The 19,413-nt window shown below is 35.3% G+C and overlaps 1 protein-coding gene across 1 annotated transcript; it reads left to right on the top strand.

The window, feature by feature from the left end:
• Positions 1–266: 266 nt before the first annotated feature.
• LOC123561766 (uncharacterized) lies at positions 267–18,152 on the top strand. Its single transcript, XM_053552935.1, has 5 exons — positions 267–335; positions 6,223–6,459; positions 10,008–10,104; positions 13,922–14,128; positions 16,772–18,152. The coding sequence occupies exons 1-5, from the start codon at positions 276–278 to the stop codon at positions 16,999–17,001; spliced, it is 831 nt and encodes a 276-aa protein (XP_053408910.1). The 5' UTR covers positions 267–275; the 3' UTR covers positions 17,002–18,152.
• Positions 18,153–19,413: the final 1,261 nt, after the last annotated feature.

Genomic DNA, 19,413 nt, shown 5'->3' with positions numbered 1-19,413 from the left:
TTCATTACATATAGTTACAGGTAGATTCATATATCGTATTCATAAAACCACACATTGGTATGCGATAGGCATAATCAATATTTGTTATTATTTGTTTCGGGCTATTATCACCTTGCCAAGGCCATTATCACTCAAAGGCACCGCTCTCCCATTTATTAACCTATACATTATGCCACCAAGAAAGACAAGGGAAATTCAATGTAGTTATAACTTATAGTAGAAATTAAATCTGGAGAACAGTTGTGTTGAACTGCATTATCATGTGACATCTTTTTATGATAAGGTTTTTTCTGAAAATGGAGGCGAATTTTCGTGACCTGTACGACACACTAAAGGTAAAGCATTTATCAGTTACATAAATATGGCTAAAATGTACATACTTATTTGTTTCTCATTGTGATGAAAATTGTCCGTTTGTTTTCGTGATCCCAAAACTGATCAGTTTCGAATTGTTTTCTATTTTCTATTTATAGAAATGATATATTGTTGACTACACATTTAGCTAAACGAATGAGAAATTTCATAAGTGTTAAGTATATTGCAAAAATAATCGATGGTGCGTTAGAAATTTCGATTAGTTTATTATACATGAATATTAGCAAAAAAAGTTCAATGCAAAATAAATGCCTACTTTTATATGTGACTCGATGACGTCATTTTTAAGATACTTCCGCCATCTTGAATTTAGAGTGACCTTCAAACGGTAGCATGCATTTCCACTACCGTCCATGAACAGGCTCAATCAAACCGAGCCTGCAACATTTTCGTTTTTGTTGGGTTGAGCAGCCTGTGGAGTTTCCACGTTTTCTATTTCATTTGCGGTGTGAAAATATAGTGAACCAAAGCTTTCAAATGCAGCTGTTCCATACTTAGTCTAGCACAAAGGCAGCTCAGTTTGCAAGACCTCAACAAAAATTAGCTGTATATAAAGTAAAACTGAAATTTGGAAATAAACAGAGTAGATATTTTACCTGTAATTTTCCAAATTTTCGGTTACATATATAAATCCTTTTCAATTACTTTATCAAAAATTCATGAATGGCAAAAGTTAGTTCAAAGTTTCAATTAATGCATAGGAGAATTGTCTTACTGAATAGAACTAAACTTATTACAAAATCTGTTTTCAAATCTGACCACTGCATGTATTAAAACGAAAATACATGTTGCTATTTTCAGCATACATAAAAGTAGTGCAATGTGTGGACAAGATGTTTTCTATGTAGATTCTATGGTGTACCAAACTTGTAAGTCAAGTCTCAGACTTAAAGTGAACAAGATTTAGCAAAGATCCAAAATTCGTTTCAATGACTGTGCAAGTTTAATAAAGGTTTAATTTATTATACTGGAATTGATGTACTTATGCGCTGCTTTTCTCACGGAAAATTCAGCGGAAATGGAATTTTCGGCACATTCTGCGATTACTACCGAAATTACTAAACGTAACTGTTTCACACATAAGTAATTGTATATTTATAGATTGTATAAACAATCGAAATATTTGGTTTATCACGACATATGCAAATATTTTAGACAATCTTGAAACATCGGGCCACTGTATTTCCGCATACTGGTCCGGGACAAGTTATTATTGTGCCGGATGTGTATAGTGATTCCTTATTAGATGTTTGCGTCGTAAACTAACCAATTTTGATTTATCCATGTTTTATACAATTTGTGAATTTATGCAGAATGTTTAAACACAGTGAGAATAAATCGCAGAAAAAAAATGTATAGCCAAATATGTTAGGGGGTAATACAATTTGTATACAATTGTAGATAACTACGAAACATTTAGAAGTTTTGAAACAAAATGCAATCAGTTGAACCTTTCGCACGAAAACCTGATGATTAAAATCAGAAATATCTCAAAAGTAACTTTTTTGTATCTTGGCTCTTCGTTAAAGAATGATTTTTTTTACACTTTCATAGATTTAAAACTGATAATAAATGTGTATTGCAATTCCGGCATAGAAATGGACACTGACTTTACATTACTGCGATGTTAACAGCGGAAGCAGCGGTCCAGTTCTTACACTGTCTACGAAACCAAGGATCACGAGTTCTTCATCTGAAAATTACGAACATTGGGATCAGTGTCCAGTATACACCTGAAAATAATAGCTTTTTGCTGAATGCACACTTGTTTTTTGTCGTCGTTTATATAGAGCAGACTTTGAAATGTTCGTACACATGCATAATATCTCATAACCACTTCTTTAATGTATGTTCTCTAAAATTAACAGATAACTGGCTCACCTGAGACACCATACTTTAAAGTAAATTCAGTTTATCCACCACGAAGTTCAAAATGCATGGGAGTCTCGTGATAGCACATGCCTTTAATTTCACATGGTTGAAATGTAAACAAAAAGACCCACCACGACCTAGTGACCTACTTCTTTTCACCACAAAAACTTCATGAAAATCATTCCTATAATACAGGTAATATACAGCTATACTACAAGTTTTCAGGTGGACAGTTTAGGCCCTTCCCAAATAAATGTGTTTTCACAATTTTATCTGCAATTTGAAACTAAATTATTGTATATCTCATATTTTTCATGCAAATCATGTATAATTACCATCATGGAAATACAAAAGAATACAGTTATTTTGTGGTGCTTCTTTAAAATTGCTTTGTAACTTAGTAAGCACTTCTACTTTTTCAGCGATTTCCCTCAGGTGAACTTTGACATTGTTTACAAAGAGAAGTCAGTTTTGTGTCTTCTTGAAATGCGTTGTTCGGCTGAAACGTTTAGTTCCCGGAATAGTTCTAAAATGATTTATTTTGGGGATTTTTGTTTTATTTATACATTCAACACAATGTGCAACATTTCCAGTTTTTGAAAATGATTGAAATTGAACTTTGTTTTTGAAAAAGTTCCGATCTTTCATTAATATTTTGCCAGCGGATGCTTACAAATTTTAAGTGAAAAGGCTTTCTTGTCCAAGAGAGTTGTGTAAAGCGAAAAACTATGTTTATACATTGCGTTTATTCTTTAAAAGCAAAGGATCGGTAACAGATCAAGGAGATCGGACAGTGCAGAACTATACTAAATGGATACCCCTAGCCATTAACAAGGAGACATATATATATTTCAGTAAGGAAATCTGAGGTAAAAGAACAATCATATATTTAATTCCCTGAAATAAACATGGCGGCGAAATATTTTAGAAAAACTGTGCACGTGTTTTGCGCATTAGAATGTTTAACGATATTTTCTTGAAAAAGTAACGCTCGTATGCATTATTTTGGCATTTCTTTGATTTGAAAATACATATTTTGTAGCAGTTTGAGTTGCATACGATACCAAAATTTTGCACCGAAAATTTTCACTCATTTTCTTTCAATGCACTGTGGAGATAGGGTTCAGCGTAGCTTTCATGCTCGCAAATTTACCTACAGATATATCATTTCAACTTTTATCATTTATTTTTTGTGTCCTTGCATTTCCAATGCTGTTTCGAGGATTCTGATTGTTTACATGAATTTCTAATTTCAATTTGCAGAATATCCTTAAGTACCACGACTGGCACGAGGATGAAAATTTACATTTGTGTGTTTTGTCTATGGTAAACCTTTGTGCCATTATAATAGAATCCGTTCGATTAATAAATCTAACTTTGTGACCTTTGTAAATTAGAAAGGTTATAAGAGTGGTAGATCTAATTCATTTTTTTGATAAATCATGCATAGCTCTATAGGTCAGTTATTTTAAAGATAACGGGAAGACAGCAAATGTTATAGCAGATTTGTTAAGTGTATCAAATACTCCTGCCTAAGAGGGCATGTTCTAATCTCTGGCCTGGCCTGGCCTGGCCCGATGAGCCCAATTTTCGACTGGGCCGGGCCAGGCCAGGCCAGGCCAGGCCATAGATTTCAATCTTGTTAAAGGTGAAAGTGATTTCTACAGCATCTTAAAATCTGACTATTGAACTAGTTAATTAAATAATATGTTTGGATATTTCAGACATTATATAAATACATTTTGAATTCCTGCTCAGCAAAATTATACACCTGGGAATAAGCCTGTAGCTAACAAAACTATTAAGTCTAATTTAAAGGTGATGCCTGGATTAAATGTTATGACTATTATCAGGGGATCTCCACCTCAATTCACTCTTGACTGGTGTCTTGGTTTTACCCCAGTTTAATAACCTATCTACATGTAATTTTTTATCTATTGAGGATTATTTAGTATTGTCCAAAACTATTGAACTGTCACTCAAGAATATTCCGTATGCTTCCGTAAATAAATTTTCGGTGCCCAAACTTAATTAAAAATATAAATATTGAAAACCAAATAAAATATAAACATTTCTTTATTACCATGTTGTATATATAAGCAGATTATAGTTGTGCTGACAAAACGTTCAGCTACCAATCTCGGGGATGTGAGTTCGAGACACCTGTTTGACCATTTTCATTTTTTTTAAATTTCATCTGTAAACTTAGAATGCAGGAAAACTGTCGCACTTATCGTGATTTATTGTTCATTTATTGAAAGAAATACACAAGTTTTTGACATTCTTCTACCTACAATTTATTACCAAAAGTGTTAGATATATTTGATAAAATGTTGTAAGAATAAAAACAGTATCGATAAAATGACATTATATCGAATTAATGAAAACAGTCTGAATTGAAATCGAACCCATGGTAACGTGCGTGAAAGTCGGAGAACTTATCACTACGCCACTGTGCCATTGGTAAACTATGCAGGCTATTTTGGTCAATTTAGATATTTTCAGGTTACAAATATGGTGTAAAAATACTTACAGATTTTGTAACCGGTACTGGATGGGAACCATTTTCCGGACACATTTTCATATTTCGGCTCCATTATTCCCTAAAAAATATTTGACATATATGAAGCCCACACTGCACAAACTTAAGCTCCTTCCGCAGCCGATGTTGTAATCAGCATCGCGTTGTGACGTAAAATACGGGTTCTATGGGGCCTAAAATGGGGTCACTAAGAGACGCTATTTTCCCCGTGAGGTAAACCAGTAGCCGGACAAATATTTTGACGGTGTTCTGCTGTTAATTTGATATCGAAAAAAGTAATTAAACTATTTTACATATTTCGTTATCATTAATCTTTTTAAAAATGCACACGAAAGATAACCCGATGTTCAGTAGCAGCTACGAAAGCAAACCGAGGATGTCAATAAAAAAAACTCGAATTTCGTCTAACACGAATTCTTGTTAATTCCAAAAGATATAGAATAAAATTATTGCAAAGAACGACAGACCTGCATTTTATGTAACTATTACCGTGAAATTAAAAGTAGCACATGTTATCAGCAGACAATCAATATGTAGTTTAATTATTTCTTCCCCACTCGATACCCCGTCAAGTGTGAACTACTGCGCATGCGCAATGCTATCTTTATGCCCCGTTAAGACATAAAGTTGTTTTGTAAACACAGGTGAGTTATCATCATAAAACCTAACATTATACAGCCTTGTAATATAGTGGTTTGTTGTAGACATGAAGAACAAACATCTAAATATATGAAACAATTACGTGAAGAACAACGAAATAAAGCGGATATTACATGTGTCCGGAAACTGGTCCTGTCCGGAAACTGGTTCCCAACCAGTATATTGATTGGCTGAGTGCCTATATCGTTACATCAATAGGAGTTACTGTTATATCTATAGGAGTTATTGTTATATTAATAGTATGTAATGCTAATGTATGTTAAAATATAACGGAATTATATGTAACTTAAGCAAAATGTGACTATTCGGCTGAATGGAATGTACGCCCGATTATTATCGATGATATGTTTTATTAAAACGAAATGATAGTTAAACAGTGTGTCCAAGTTTCATTGAACTTCGTCAATTTTTGGCAGGGATAGTAACCAAAAACCAGTGTAATGTGTAAAGATAGAATGATCTATGGTATGGAATGTTTAAAGTTAACTTTTCTTCTCGTTTTTTGGCATGGTGTAGATTCGTGTCATTCTTGTGTGCTAAATGTGTACGTGTGTAGTCTCACATATAGCTTGCTGAAAGTCATGGATAAAAAACGAAACAGCATTAGTCGATCTACCAATCAAAATTATCTGTTTTAAATAAAATTGAAATAACATTTTCGCTTTTTAGAGGTAAATATACTCATTCCACCAAGACACTAAAACGTACCACAAAACAATACTGTAAAGAACCTAAGATTGAACCATCTATTTTAAAGAGTTTTCTTGTTTTAGGCACATTCCGAGCAAGTCAGTAAATGGATGTCACACCTGAAGCAAATGAAAGCAAAAGTTGACGGCGAAACCGGTTTTAAACTGGGAAGTCTAAGCACATGGCCTGTTGTTTCTTCTTTTTATCACCAAAAAGCAAGGCAAAATACCAAAAATATGAATAGAGAGGAAGAAACAAGCCCAAAGTCACGAAACAGTGGCAAAAAGAATGACGAAGATACTGTGGCTCTTAAAATTCAGGTATATTCTTCATTTTTGGTAAATGTCACTAAGTACTCTCAAAAATTAAAGGGCATAATACTTAACAAAAATTTTATTAGGCCACTTAACATGTATGAATATATTCTGTCAGGTATTCCAAGTATCGAAGAAACATCATTGTACCTTTTGATGATGCTAACAAATAATGTAAAAGACCTTTGCATAATGGTTAATATCAAAACAAGAAAACGCAAGCTATTCAGCTAATTTTATAGAAACATTCAGGCACTGGTATGCATTTGTCGGATGTAATCGAAGCAGTCATTCCTGAATTGATCGAAACCAAATTTTATCATTAACTACGAATGGCAGATGCCAGAAGTGAATTTTAGTTAATTTGGACACTAAATGGTCGTATGTATTACTTTCCCACTGGAAACAAAAACAGTTCTACTGAGCTAAATAACACATTTAATAACAGTGTTCACACTAACTAATAAGCGTCTTTAAGAAAAATAATGTTGATAGAAAGTCCTCCATTTAAACATACAGTTTTTTTTTAAATTTCAAACATATTTTATAGAAAAAGGAAGACATTTTGAGACTTTTGTATTTTAAGATTCTCCATTAAAATGCTTTATATTAAAACGGAAATCTGCATGATTATATACCATCCATACAATTTTATTTACTATCTTAGTTTGAATATAACAGGAGACTTGAAAACTATACGAATGCAGTCGCAATAAAAATCCACCAACAATAAGTAATATACATGTACATATGGTATTGACTGATTGTGATTCAATAGACTTATATTGTTCAAAGCATCTGGATGTAATCAATTGTTTTGATATTTTGGCTCCTGCAACGAAAGAAGAGGTAAAACAAATCATATTAAAGTCTCCAAACACTTTATGTGAACTTGATCCGTTACTAACATTGCGTTTGAAGAAACGGCTTAACGAACTACTGCCATTGATTACAAACAATATAAATACATCAATGGAGCTAGGTTATTTACAAAAAGAGTTTAAGAGTGCGAGGAGAAGACATCTCCTTAAGAAGCCAGGTTTTGGACCAAATATTCTCAAAAACTACAGGCCTGTGTCCAATCTCTCTTTCGTTTAAAAACTCTTGGAAAAGGTAGTAGATGCGCGTCTTGAACGGCATTTGAGTCTTTTTATTCTTCTTGGCGTTCACCACCGGCATTTGAGTGAAAACAAACCTCATGAGAGACAGCTGTCCGCATCCAGATAGTTTCATTGAACTGAGTCATTTTTGATAAAGGTACGGAACGACATCGTCTGGGTCTCCACCAAATTTCTGTAAAAGTCCACGTGCTACTATTTCTGTCTGCAGCTTTCGAAACTATTGACCACAAAACACTTTTACAGCATTTCAGAGTCATAAACAAACCACATGCATGGATGTCGTCATATCTAAGTGACCACTTTCAAACTGTGTGCGTTGATGATGAGTCGTCGACGTATTTCGGCCCCAAGGATCAGTACTGAATCCAAATAACTACATAATGTGCTCTAAACCATTGTATGCCATATGCAGACTTCATGGACTGCTTTATCATTTTTACGTTGACGATTCTCAGTTAAACATATCCTTTAAGCCTACAGAAGTGAGATATTGTGCCGCATTTGGGATTGTCCGGTCGAAATTGTCTCGTGGATGTATTGCAACACGCAGAAGCTCAATGATGATAAAACAGACGTTTTGTTGTTCACATCAAAGCCTAACTTAAAGCCTAACTCAAAGCACATTGTAGATATCTGGTGAAGGTCAGTGCCACTGTGATAAAATGAACAAAATATGTTAGGAATGTTTGTACAGTATTAGACACCAATGTGGATATGGAAGAGCAAGTCAACTATGTGTGCCGTGCTGGATATGCACAACTACGCAGAATAGGTCACATCAGACGGTATATCACAAGTGATGCCACGAAGTCCCTTGTCCATTGCCTGGGTCCCCTACGATAAGATTACTGTAAAGCCTTGTCCAGTGTTATTCCATACATCACATTGGACAAAATGCATTATGTCCAGAACCCGGCATCTCGCGTTATGATAAGACGTCCCTTCACAGTCATATTACACCCGTACTAAAAGAGCTCCAATGGCCACCAGTTAAATACAGGATACAATACAAGGTTCTGACCTACACCTTTAAGGCCCTACACGATAAGTTCCCTACGTATAAAAGTGATATTATGGAAATGTATAGACCGACTAGAAACCTAAGACCACAAGACTAAAACTGCGATGTATGGCAATCCAGATCATTGCTCGTTCGAAATGTTCGGATTTAACAATTTATATATTTTACGATATCTAAAGAGATATAGAGGTGAAATAATGAATGAATATTTTTTATCACTTTGGTAACCTTGTCTTCGTATGCCAGGTAATATTTACGACTGAAAGTGACTTAACTACCTAATTCCACGTTTCCTTTTTAATGCACTTGGTACACATTATTCTAGGACAATGTAAGTTACAGATTCAGGATTGGACGGTTGTCACGGTTACGCGACATACTGACACGTAGTGGTGAATTATTATTTTTTACTTGATGTCCTCTTATCATTTTGATGCCAGACGACGTCTCTGTGGATACACCAAGGATATATTTTGGCAATTTCATCCCAAAGCTCTATTTCACCTCCTTTGCTTCAGGTTTGCCGTAGAACATTATATGTTCCTCATTGGCCGTATTTTGAAATCAGTCGCGAGTGATTCTAACTGATTCTATCTTATTTTTATAGCTTTCTGAGGCATTGATTTGAGTTTCTAAGGTTTTGTAGTTTTGATTGACTGCATGGCAAGTTTAAAATCGTCGACGAACTGTTATGTCAATAAAAGGCCCTGGGCTGCTGCAGGATTTAACAATATGCGCGCTTAAATTATATTTCACTGATAGTTTCACTCAAGTAAGTACTATTTGTGTTATTCGAAGAAGTTGTATAACATTTTCCAACGATTTTATTATTATGTAATGATGAGTTTTAAGTTTCATTTTTCTTGTTCCAATGCTATTTTTGGGACTCTTTTCGCACTCTTGATATGATGCTTGATATTCAATGACATACAAATCGTCCAATATCATTCCAGATAATCCATATAATCCAAATCTATTTGGCTTAAATTGAAATTCTAATTAAAATCAAATTTTTACTTAGTTACAGACGCGTGTCTGAAGGAGTGTAACAAACAATTGGTATTCAGTCAAACTTCGTCGCTGCTATTTGATGTTGCTATTTCAATTCGGGTTCCATTCCTGGTTCCGCAGGAAATAGTTTTTAATTATAAAAGCGCTTTTCGATAGTTTTGTGATTATACAAAGTCTTAAGTGTTTTTATCAATATTTCTCCGACATCAAGTACAATGCAATAAAGCATATGCTTGTTTTTCTTCTTACTTATCTGGGACGTTGTTGTGGTCACGCAACGTTTAGCGTGGATTTTTCGTTATCTAGTACATGTACCGTGTAGATACGGTTCCGGTTGCTTGTTTCATCTGAAATTGATTATGTTGTCTGTAAGACTATCAAATGATATATATATTACGTAGGATACCAAAGCAAAGATCAAGGCTTTAGAATACAATGTTGCTTCTCTGCTGGAACAGATGGACAAAAGTATTCCCATTACACCAGACAAGGAAAAAAGTACGTATATATTCCAAATCTGCAGAAAGATTTTAGCTAATGTGAGATGCCGTTCAATGTTTTTTTTTATGCCCCCGAAGGGAGGCATATTAGTTTTCAACTGTCCGTCGGTTCGTTCGTTCGTTAGTTAGTTAGTTCGTTCGTTCGTTCGTTAGTCACAACGTTAACTTTTTGCATGAAGGCATTTTACTCGCGAACCACTGCACCCAGGACCTTCAAACTTCACATGCTGATAGTACTTATTGAGTATACCACCCCTACTGACTTTGGGATCACCAGGTCAAAGATCAAGGTCACAGGGGCCAACGTTAACTTTTTGCATGAAGGCACTTTACTCGCGAACCACTGCACCCAGGACCTTCAAACTTCACATACTGATAGTACTTATTGAGTACACTACCCCTAATGACTTTGGGATCACCAGATCAAAGGTCAAGGTCACAGGGGCCAACGTTAACTTTTTGCATGAAGGCACTTTACTCGCGAACCACTGCACCCAGGACCTTTAAACTTCATTTGCTGATAGTACTAATTGAGTACACCACCCTTACTGATTTTGGGATCGTCAGGTCAAAGGTCAAGGTCACAGGGGCCAACGTTAACTTTTTGCATGAAGGCACTGTACTCGCGAACCACTGCACCCAGGACCTTCAATCTTCACTTGCTGATAATACTTCTTGCGTACACCACTCCTACTGACTTTGGGGTCACCAGGTCAAAGGTCAAGATCACAGGGGCCAACGTTAACTTTTTGCATGAAGGCACTTTACTCGCGAACCACTGCACCCAGGACCTTCAAACTTCACGTGGTGATAGTACTTATTAAGTACACCACCCCTACTGACTTTGGGGTCACCAGGTCAAAGGTCAAGGTCACAGGGGCCAACATTAACTTTTTGCATGAAGGCACTTTACTCGCGAACCACTGCACCCAGGACCTTCAAACTTCACATGCTGATAGTACTTATTGAGTACACCACTCCTACTGACATTGGGTTCACCAGATCAAAGGTCAAGGTCACAGGGGCCAACATTAACTTTTTGCATGAAGGCACTTTACTCGCGAACCACTTCACCAAGGACCTTCAAACTTCACATGCTGATAGTACTTTATGAGTCCACCAATCCTACTGACTTTGGGGTCACCAGGTCAAAGGTCAAGGTCATAGGGGCCAACGTTAACTTTTTGCATGAAGGCACTTTACATGCGAACCACTTGACCCAGGACCTTCAAACTTCACATGCTGATAGTACTTATTGAGTACACCACCCCTACTGACTTTTGGGTCACCAGGTCAAAGGTCAAGGTGCTGCGGGGGCATTTGTCACCATTAGTGACAGCTCTTGTTATCCCCCGACGAAAGTCGGAGGGATATAGTTTTGGCGTTGTCCGTCCGTCCGTCCGTCCTTCCGTCCGTCTTTCCGTCCGTCCTTCCGTCTTTCCGTCCGTCCGTCCGTCCGGAGCCATATCTAGGAAATGGTTGGGAATATTTATTTAAAACTTCATATACATGTTCACCACTATGAGTTCTTGCGGCCCGTCAAGTTTCAGTCAGATTGCCCAAGTAACACCAGAGTTATGGCCCTTAGAAGTTTTTAGTATTAACTATATAGGGTACTATAAATATGGCAATTTCTGCATCATAACTTTTGATATATTTGACTTAGAACTATGAAACTTAAACAGAATTTAGATCACCATAATGTGGTTGTGTACACACAATTTCATTCGGATTTATTTTGTAAATTAAGAGTTATTGCCCTTTAATTGTATAAAAATCCACATATTTGTACATAATAAACTTACCATTTGGTAGAATTTCATTAAATTTCTTTCATTCTTTTCCATGAACATTTATTGTAAACATGTGAAGTTGTATACCCACAACTGGTCACCCCCTTACCTTGATCACACACCTCCCCCTGACACCACCCCCCCCCCCCCCCCCCCCCAAAAAAAAAAAAAAAAAAAAAATCCTTATTTTAGATTTTTTTCAAACAAACTTCATATACATGTTCACCACTATGAGGTTATGGGGCCCATCAAGTTTCAGACAGATTGCTCAAGTAACACCAGAGTTATGGACTGTAATGGACTGGTCCATCTTTCAATTTGGACAGTACCACTTATTATTCAAAATTTACTGACTGAATAGCGAACAGTGCAGACCATGACCAGACTGCACGGATGTGCAGGCTGATCTTGGTCTACACTGGTCGCAAAGGCAGAATCATTTGCCGCCAGCAGGCTAAGGGTTAAATATCAAATTTATGCTGATTATTGTACTTTACTGAAATATATTTTAGGATTATAGAAATTTTGAAAAATGTTATAAATAGCACCATATCTAGGGGCAAATTAAATTGAAACAAAGCTGGTGACCTAGTATTTTTATTTCATTTTTCAATACATCATAACATGATCTTTTAATACAAAAAAAATTTCATCAAAATCTATTATTGAGAAAAAAATACGAAACTGTAGCGAGCGTCCTTAAACCTTCTTCAACATGATCTTATTTATCAATCATATGTTATATCTTTATTTTATTATAAACTACTTCGAAATTTATTTCGAATACGACCGATTGCGGATGAAAACCGATTCTGCGGACGGTCTGAAATGTCGTACAAAATATTGTAGAAAGATCGACAATATCTACAAGTCTGGTATTGTTTTCGAAAAAAAAAATAATTGTAAAATTTGTTACATAAAACAGGCGCCAATAAAAATGAACAAAAGATAAAAGGCATCACATTTACGCCTGTTGCAAACTGTTAATCGTAACGATGACCTCTGCTAATTATGCAATTTTCTTGTTAATTGGAAAAATTTTCACATGCATCTGACACATTTACGCCTGTTGCAAACTGTGAATCCATAAAGGTGGCCCCTGCCAATTATGCATTGCTATTTTCTTGTTAATTGGACACGCGATAAGCAAACACGACTGAACAAACGGTTTTATTCTGCAGAATTAGCATGCTTTTATTGCCCAAAATCAACGATACTTATTTTGAAAAATAACGAAAAAAAAAAAAACTATACAATAATTTACGAATATTCGAATTTGATTTTCCTATTCGAATATTCGACCCATTTTCTAATATTCGAATATTCGTTCCCATCCCTATTATTATTATTCAGTCAGCATTACCACCAGCATTTATTCTTTCATCAGATTGTCAGATCATATTCACTCGCTTACTGGTCAATAATTGTACATTCTTCACTTACTCGCATAATACTTGCATACATATGTTTTTGTATCAGTAAATGTGTTAGATATCGTTGATTCATTATAATGTTTGTTTGCTACATGATAAAATATCTTAATTGTGTATTTTCTGGCAATTGTATTTCGTTTATATCTAGGAGTCTAATATAAATGATTATATAAATGACTGGGAAAGCCGTAAAATATCTCCTGCAACCCAGGCCATCAAAGGCTGGGTATGTAGATAGGGAATAATTGTTTTATGATAACATACATTTTTGTTAATGCATTTCCAATTTAACATACATAACTTTTATAATGAGTAATATAAAAACTGATCTTTGCCTTCTGTGTCTTTGGAATAACATGTTTTTGTAACCTTTTTATTTTCAGCCATAAACAGTTTTGTAATTTATAATTATGTTATCTGTTGTCAATTTGATTTAAAAGTAACACAACTGAGGTGGTAGGCTTCTTTTAGAATTAGAACCATACATTTTGCTTTCATATTTGTAATGACGACAATTTTGTGGGTAGGTAGTTGATATTCAAGCAAAAGAATGTTTATTTAGTCTTATATCTTTTATTTTAATTTTCAGAATCGCTCCAAACAGTGCAGATCTATGATCGTGATGGTTATGCGGCAAATTTCGTTTCTTCCTTTACACAGAAATTTCAAAGTCAGTTCATCATTACCAAAATACAGAAGTTAGCAGACATAGATAGTTGCAAACCACTTATGATACTTTGTCAATCAAGGTCAAGACTACAGCCGGACTTAGATTATGCTGTAGAGGAATTTACGAGTAAGATTACCCTCATTTGCAGTCTATATCCTTACACGTTATTACGCGCACTTTATTAAGCTCATCACCCTAGTATCTTGTTTGCACATACTCCTAACAGTTATAGTCTAAATTTGACATTTCTGATGGTACATTAGGTTTCGGCGGTCGCAAATTATTACAAGTACGAAAGTTGCTGTAAGATGCAGCAAAAGGAAACTCCGCGCCAAACAAGGCAGTGTATGTAGTACTGATAGAACAGGAGGTGAAATAACGATACTGATGTCTTTGTTGTAGACCATAGGCAAACAGACAGTCTGATGGGGTTTCATGAAGGTTGGAGAAAAAAAAACATTGTCCTTTGATTTCTTTCCTGCTCTTAAGAAAATTATTTTTCTCGATTGTATTTTTAAATCTGATGTCATTATTATAGGCAGACCAGACATTAAAAATTAAAAAAAGTGACATTTTGCAAATCAAAAGGCCAAAACGTCATTTACGACATACATTAAACTCACAAAGAGCCATCACAATTACTCCGCGCATGTAGGTGCGGAGAATAAAGACAAAATCATATAGTATGCTGAACTTACGCGCCTTGCCTGGTTATGTTAGTATTTGACTTGACTTTGAGCGAGGCCTCTGTCATTATGTTCTTTATTGTTATTTCTATATCTTGACAGTAAATGAAATAAAAATATTCAAGTATTTTTATTCATTTTACATGAAAGAAAAAAAATCCAACCAACATATGATAGACTATTATGATAGAAGTTCCTCAGATATTTATCAATATATTTATGTATCTCGTGAATTAACCCCAAAACTCCGAAACATCAAAATAAATAGATTCTCGCATACCTACCACTTTTTTTCGTGGAAATGAAAGCCTTTTTTTATGTCATCTCGAGTGATACATTTCTTAATCGGTATGAACATTATTTAAAGCCCAGGATAGATAAGAGCAATTTTAAAAGGAGTTCATGCCTCGCATCGAAATAAGTCAAGTAGGTTGCCCGGTGGTCTATTGGTTACGCGCTTGACCGTCAGTCCAGGGTCCGGAGTTCGAATCCCGGTCCATGCACTAGAAATTTCCGGGATGCTCTTGTGTGTCTCCCAAATAACTACTAAACCAGTACCCAAGAAGACGGCTTCGGGTGTATCGGCGCCATACACCAGGCGTCAAGTTAGCCAAACAGGCCTGCATCTAAAGGATTTCTCTCTCTCTCTCTCTCTCTGTTCTGGGAGCGTTCTCTCGCTCTGTCCCTCTGGTCAGATTGATCAGTGTCTGTACTAGTAGAGGATAGACTTGGCACCCTGAGTGACTGCCTTTTTCTCACTTATCGGACAGAAAAATCTCTATTTTTAGCAATGCTGGAAAATCTTATCTCACATGGGTTATCCCACACTCCTGTGACGGACTACTTCATGCACTGAATATTCATATTACTTATGTAAAATAGTTAAAAATCAGGTACCTTTATCTTTTCTCTCCGTTCCTTATAGTGTATTTCTCGATTCAAAATTCATTACTTTATGATAAGAACGTACCGTTACGCTACAAACGATAAAACTAAAGCGGAACTTTGTTATTGTGCGTCACTGAAATGTCATGACGTCACTTCTGCTTACGGACGTCAATTTCCCGCGTTTTAAGTAGTTTCATATTTTTATGCTTGTTTTTATTGTTTCTGTTGTGGTAAGTGAGAAATAGAATCCATCATTGGTGTTCGGTGAAGATCGGAAATCCCAACCCGAGGGCGCACCGCTCAAGTCTTAAACTCGGCTCAGCCTCGTTTAAGACTTGAGCGGTGCGCCCTCGGGTTGGGATTTTCTGATCTTAACCGAAGACCAATGATGGATTCTCTATATGTTATGTAAAGCGCCTTTGAACGTGATTATCATAAAAAGGGCGCTATATAAATCTGGTATAACAATAATAGTAATTATCTCACATGGGTTATCCCACACTCCTGTGACGGACTCCTTCATACGCTGAATATACATATTATTTATGTAAAATAATTAAAAATCAGGTACCTTTATCTTTTCTCTCCGTTCCTTATAGTGTATTTCTCGATTCAAAATTCATTACTTTATGATAAGAACGTACCGTTACGTTACAAACGATAAAACTAAAGCGGAACTTTGTTATTGTGCGTCACTGAAATATCACGACGTCACTTCTGCTTACGGACGCCAATTTCCCGCGTTTTAAGTAGTTTCATATTTTTATGCTTGTTTTTATTGTTTCTGTTGTGGTAAGTGAGAAATAGAATCCATCATTGGTGTTCGGTGAAGATCGGAAATCCCAACCCTCGGGCGCACCGCTCAAGTCTTAAACTCGGCTCAGCCTCGTTTAAGACTTGAGCGGTGCGCCCTCGGGTTGGGATTTTCTGATCTTAACCGAAGACCAATGATGGATTCTCTATATCTTCTGCTTAGGTTTCCGACATAAATGAGTACCTGACCGGCTGATATACGTGAGCTTCTTATTTTTGTTTTAAGCTGACTTCAATATCGCGGGCTTAGCGCAAAACGGTGGTAACTCCTTTTTAATTTCATATAAGTTACAACCGTTTTGCGCTAAGCCCGCGATATAGTTGACTAAATAGTTATCACATTTTGAAACTTCTCTAGAATTCAAGACAATTTTATTTTCAGATTTAAAAGATCTGCAAGCTGCTATTGTTGTTATACACTGCAAAGAAGAGCATGCGTTGCCGCAAATGTCGTCCAAAATGAAAGTTAGTGGAGAACGGAAGTACCAAAACTTGTCCCTGATTGATGTAGCTTTCACGGAGGAACTGAAGTTTTATGAATGTGAAATGAATTCTGAGGCTTTGAAGAGGCTCGCAGACTTTGTATTAAAAAAGGATTCAACTTCTGTATAAATTTCAAACTTCGGAGGTCGAACCTTCAGCTGCTTAGGACAGAAACCTAGATGTATAAAGTTTCAGTGTTTTTTTTGTTTTTGTTTTAAGATATTTTTCGTATTTTCATTCATGTAAAGAAACGGTACTTTCAATATTAATATTTTGTTCATGAAATAAAAAGAGGAGGATAGGGTCATCAAATACGCTATTTGAATAAGAACTCAACTGAGTCAAATATATCCAATTTTGAAAATCACTTTCTGAATTTTGAAATTCACGTTTTTTTTGAAAATCACTAAATATTATTTTGAAAGTGACCAATCAGCCTTTTCAAGTAAATTTTCCGTTCGCTCACTTAAAGCACTGTATATGTAACACAGAGTCCGACCCCCACCTCCTGTTAGGATGATAACCAGTTTATTCATTTGTTATGTAAGATGATGCTTCTTTGTGCACCAAGAATTATATTTGTGTACAGTAGTTAAACAATTAAAATAACTAAGATTTTAAATTCAATTTGCTAAAAACTTTAAAGATGAAAGATATATCGGAGTTAGTCTTAAATTCTCTATTGAAAAATCATACATTCTGGTGTATTTAGGGGCAAAATTTCATCAGCGTGGGAACAACGTCATCTAGGTGGATTCGTCCAGGTCCATATATACAAATTGGAATTAAATCATTATAATTGTCAGGAGTCAGAGATAATGTTATAAGAAAAGTCGACTTTAAAACTGGATAAAAATCCGTACCTTAAAGATCTTTTTCATTAAAATCCTTTCATGAATTTTGCTGAAAGTTTGTGTGCACCAACGCCTTAACCCAGTCTCTTTAAACCTAATGAATAAGAACACAACACACGAATATATTTCATTAATTTAATTATTATTCATTTGAAAATTTCAACTATAAATGTTTGCCGTGTAGCACTTTGGTGGCATACTGACTTTCCAACACTTAACATGAAATATTAATTTGATATATCTATCGTACATGTTATATATGTTTAGCTTGTATAACAAAATAAGTGTTAGTGAATGAACAAAGTATATATATATCGACAATGTCTTTACCACAAACAAAACTGCTGTCCTTTTGCGTTATTACCCACATTTAGATGCCACATAATAAGCTGTTTATTATTCGCATTAAATTCATTTTAAACATTCTGCATTGTTTAATTAAACTGTTGACAAAAGACTGATACATATCTAAATGTATGGCAAAATAAATAAATCCTTACTATTCAGCTCTTAGTGGTTCGTATCATTTTTTATGTGTTGAATGGTCAGTGTCCCAAATCTGAATGACACTTTCTATATATACGTTTGTATTCAACGCGCGTATCGACGCTGCACATAGCGGATACTTTAATCTATTAAATGAATAACACAACACATGAATTCATTTAAATAATTCAATCATCAATCATCCCCACTCGCTACCCCGTTAGGCAAAGTCCTTTTTATTCCAACATAAAACTACATTGTCATAGTTTTGGAACGTATTTCCAGCTCTTGATTTCTGTAACACAGCAGGGATTAAGTACAATTTATCCTCCAAAACCTCTAGTTTCAACTACACCTCAGTTTGGAAATGCTACCCTTATGAAAAAACTTGCATATCTTTCAACTATACCTTCATTTAGCAATGTTACCCTTATGGGAAACTTACATATCTTCCATCTATACCTCCATTTAGTAACACTGCCCTCATGGAGAAAATTACATAGCCCTGGCAACGTCGCCATCAAACAAATAATCAAATATTTACAAAATATACCGCCACTTAAGGTAAAGTTACCTTCGCATGTAGCAAGATATCTGAATTCATTGAACGTATAGCAATACAAATAAAACCATTCTTAGGTAAAGTCAACAATGTTTCTATTTCTCGTGAAATACACTTAAAATAAATAATTCATACTGCCGTAGCATACGGGAGAAAACTCTTTAAGATTGCTGATGAAATAATTAATTCAGAATTTTCCCTTCGCATAAAATTGATATGGTCTGTGAGCCAATCGCAACCAGGTTGAACTATATCGTGATTTTATACTATCCTTCAGAAAACTTTTAAGCTTGGATGTCGGTCTAATTTAAGGTAAATAAATTATCAACAAAATACGTTATCTGGTAACACAGGCTATTCAAATTCAAATTTCAAAATAACTGCCTTACTTTCGATCAAACATGTATATATGGAAGAGGTATAGTTCTCCAAAAGGTTATAGCTATAACAGAAATCACCTGATATTGTTTTCAACATGTTACTGATGATTTTACAGCTCACAAAATGATCACCTGAAATAGGTCTCAAGTACATTGATGAGCTACAACAGTTCAAATATTCAGTATTATGAAATGACATTTATGTAAATAAGTTACATTTAAAGGGAATGAGGAATTTGTTTTTGAAATCATGTCACCC

This window comes from Mercenaria mercenaria, chromosome 10, assembly GCF_021730395.1.
Source record: "Mercenaria mercenaria strain notata chromosome 10, MADL_Memer_1, whole genome shotgun sequence".
Lineage (NCBI taxonomy): Eukaryota > Metazoa > Mollusca > Bivalvia > Venerida > Veneridae > Mercenaria > Mercenaria mercenaria.
This window is presented reverse-complemented; position numbering and strand designations above follow the sequence as displayed.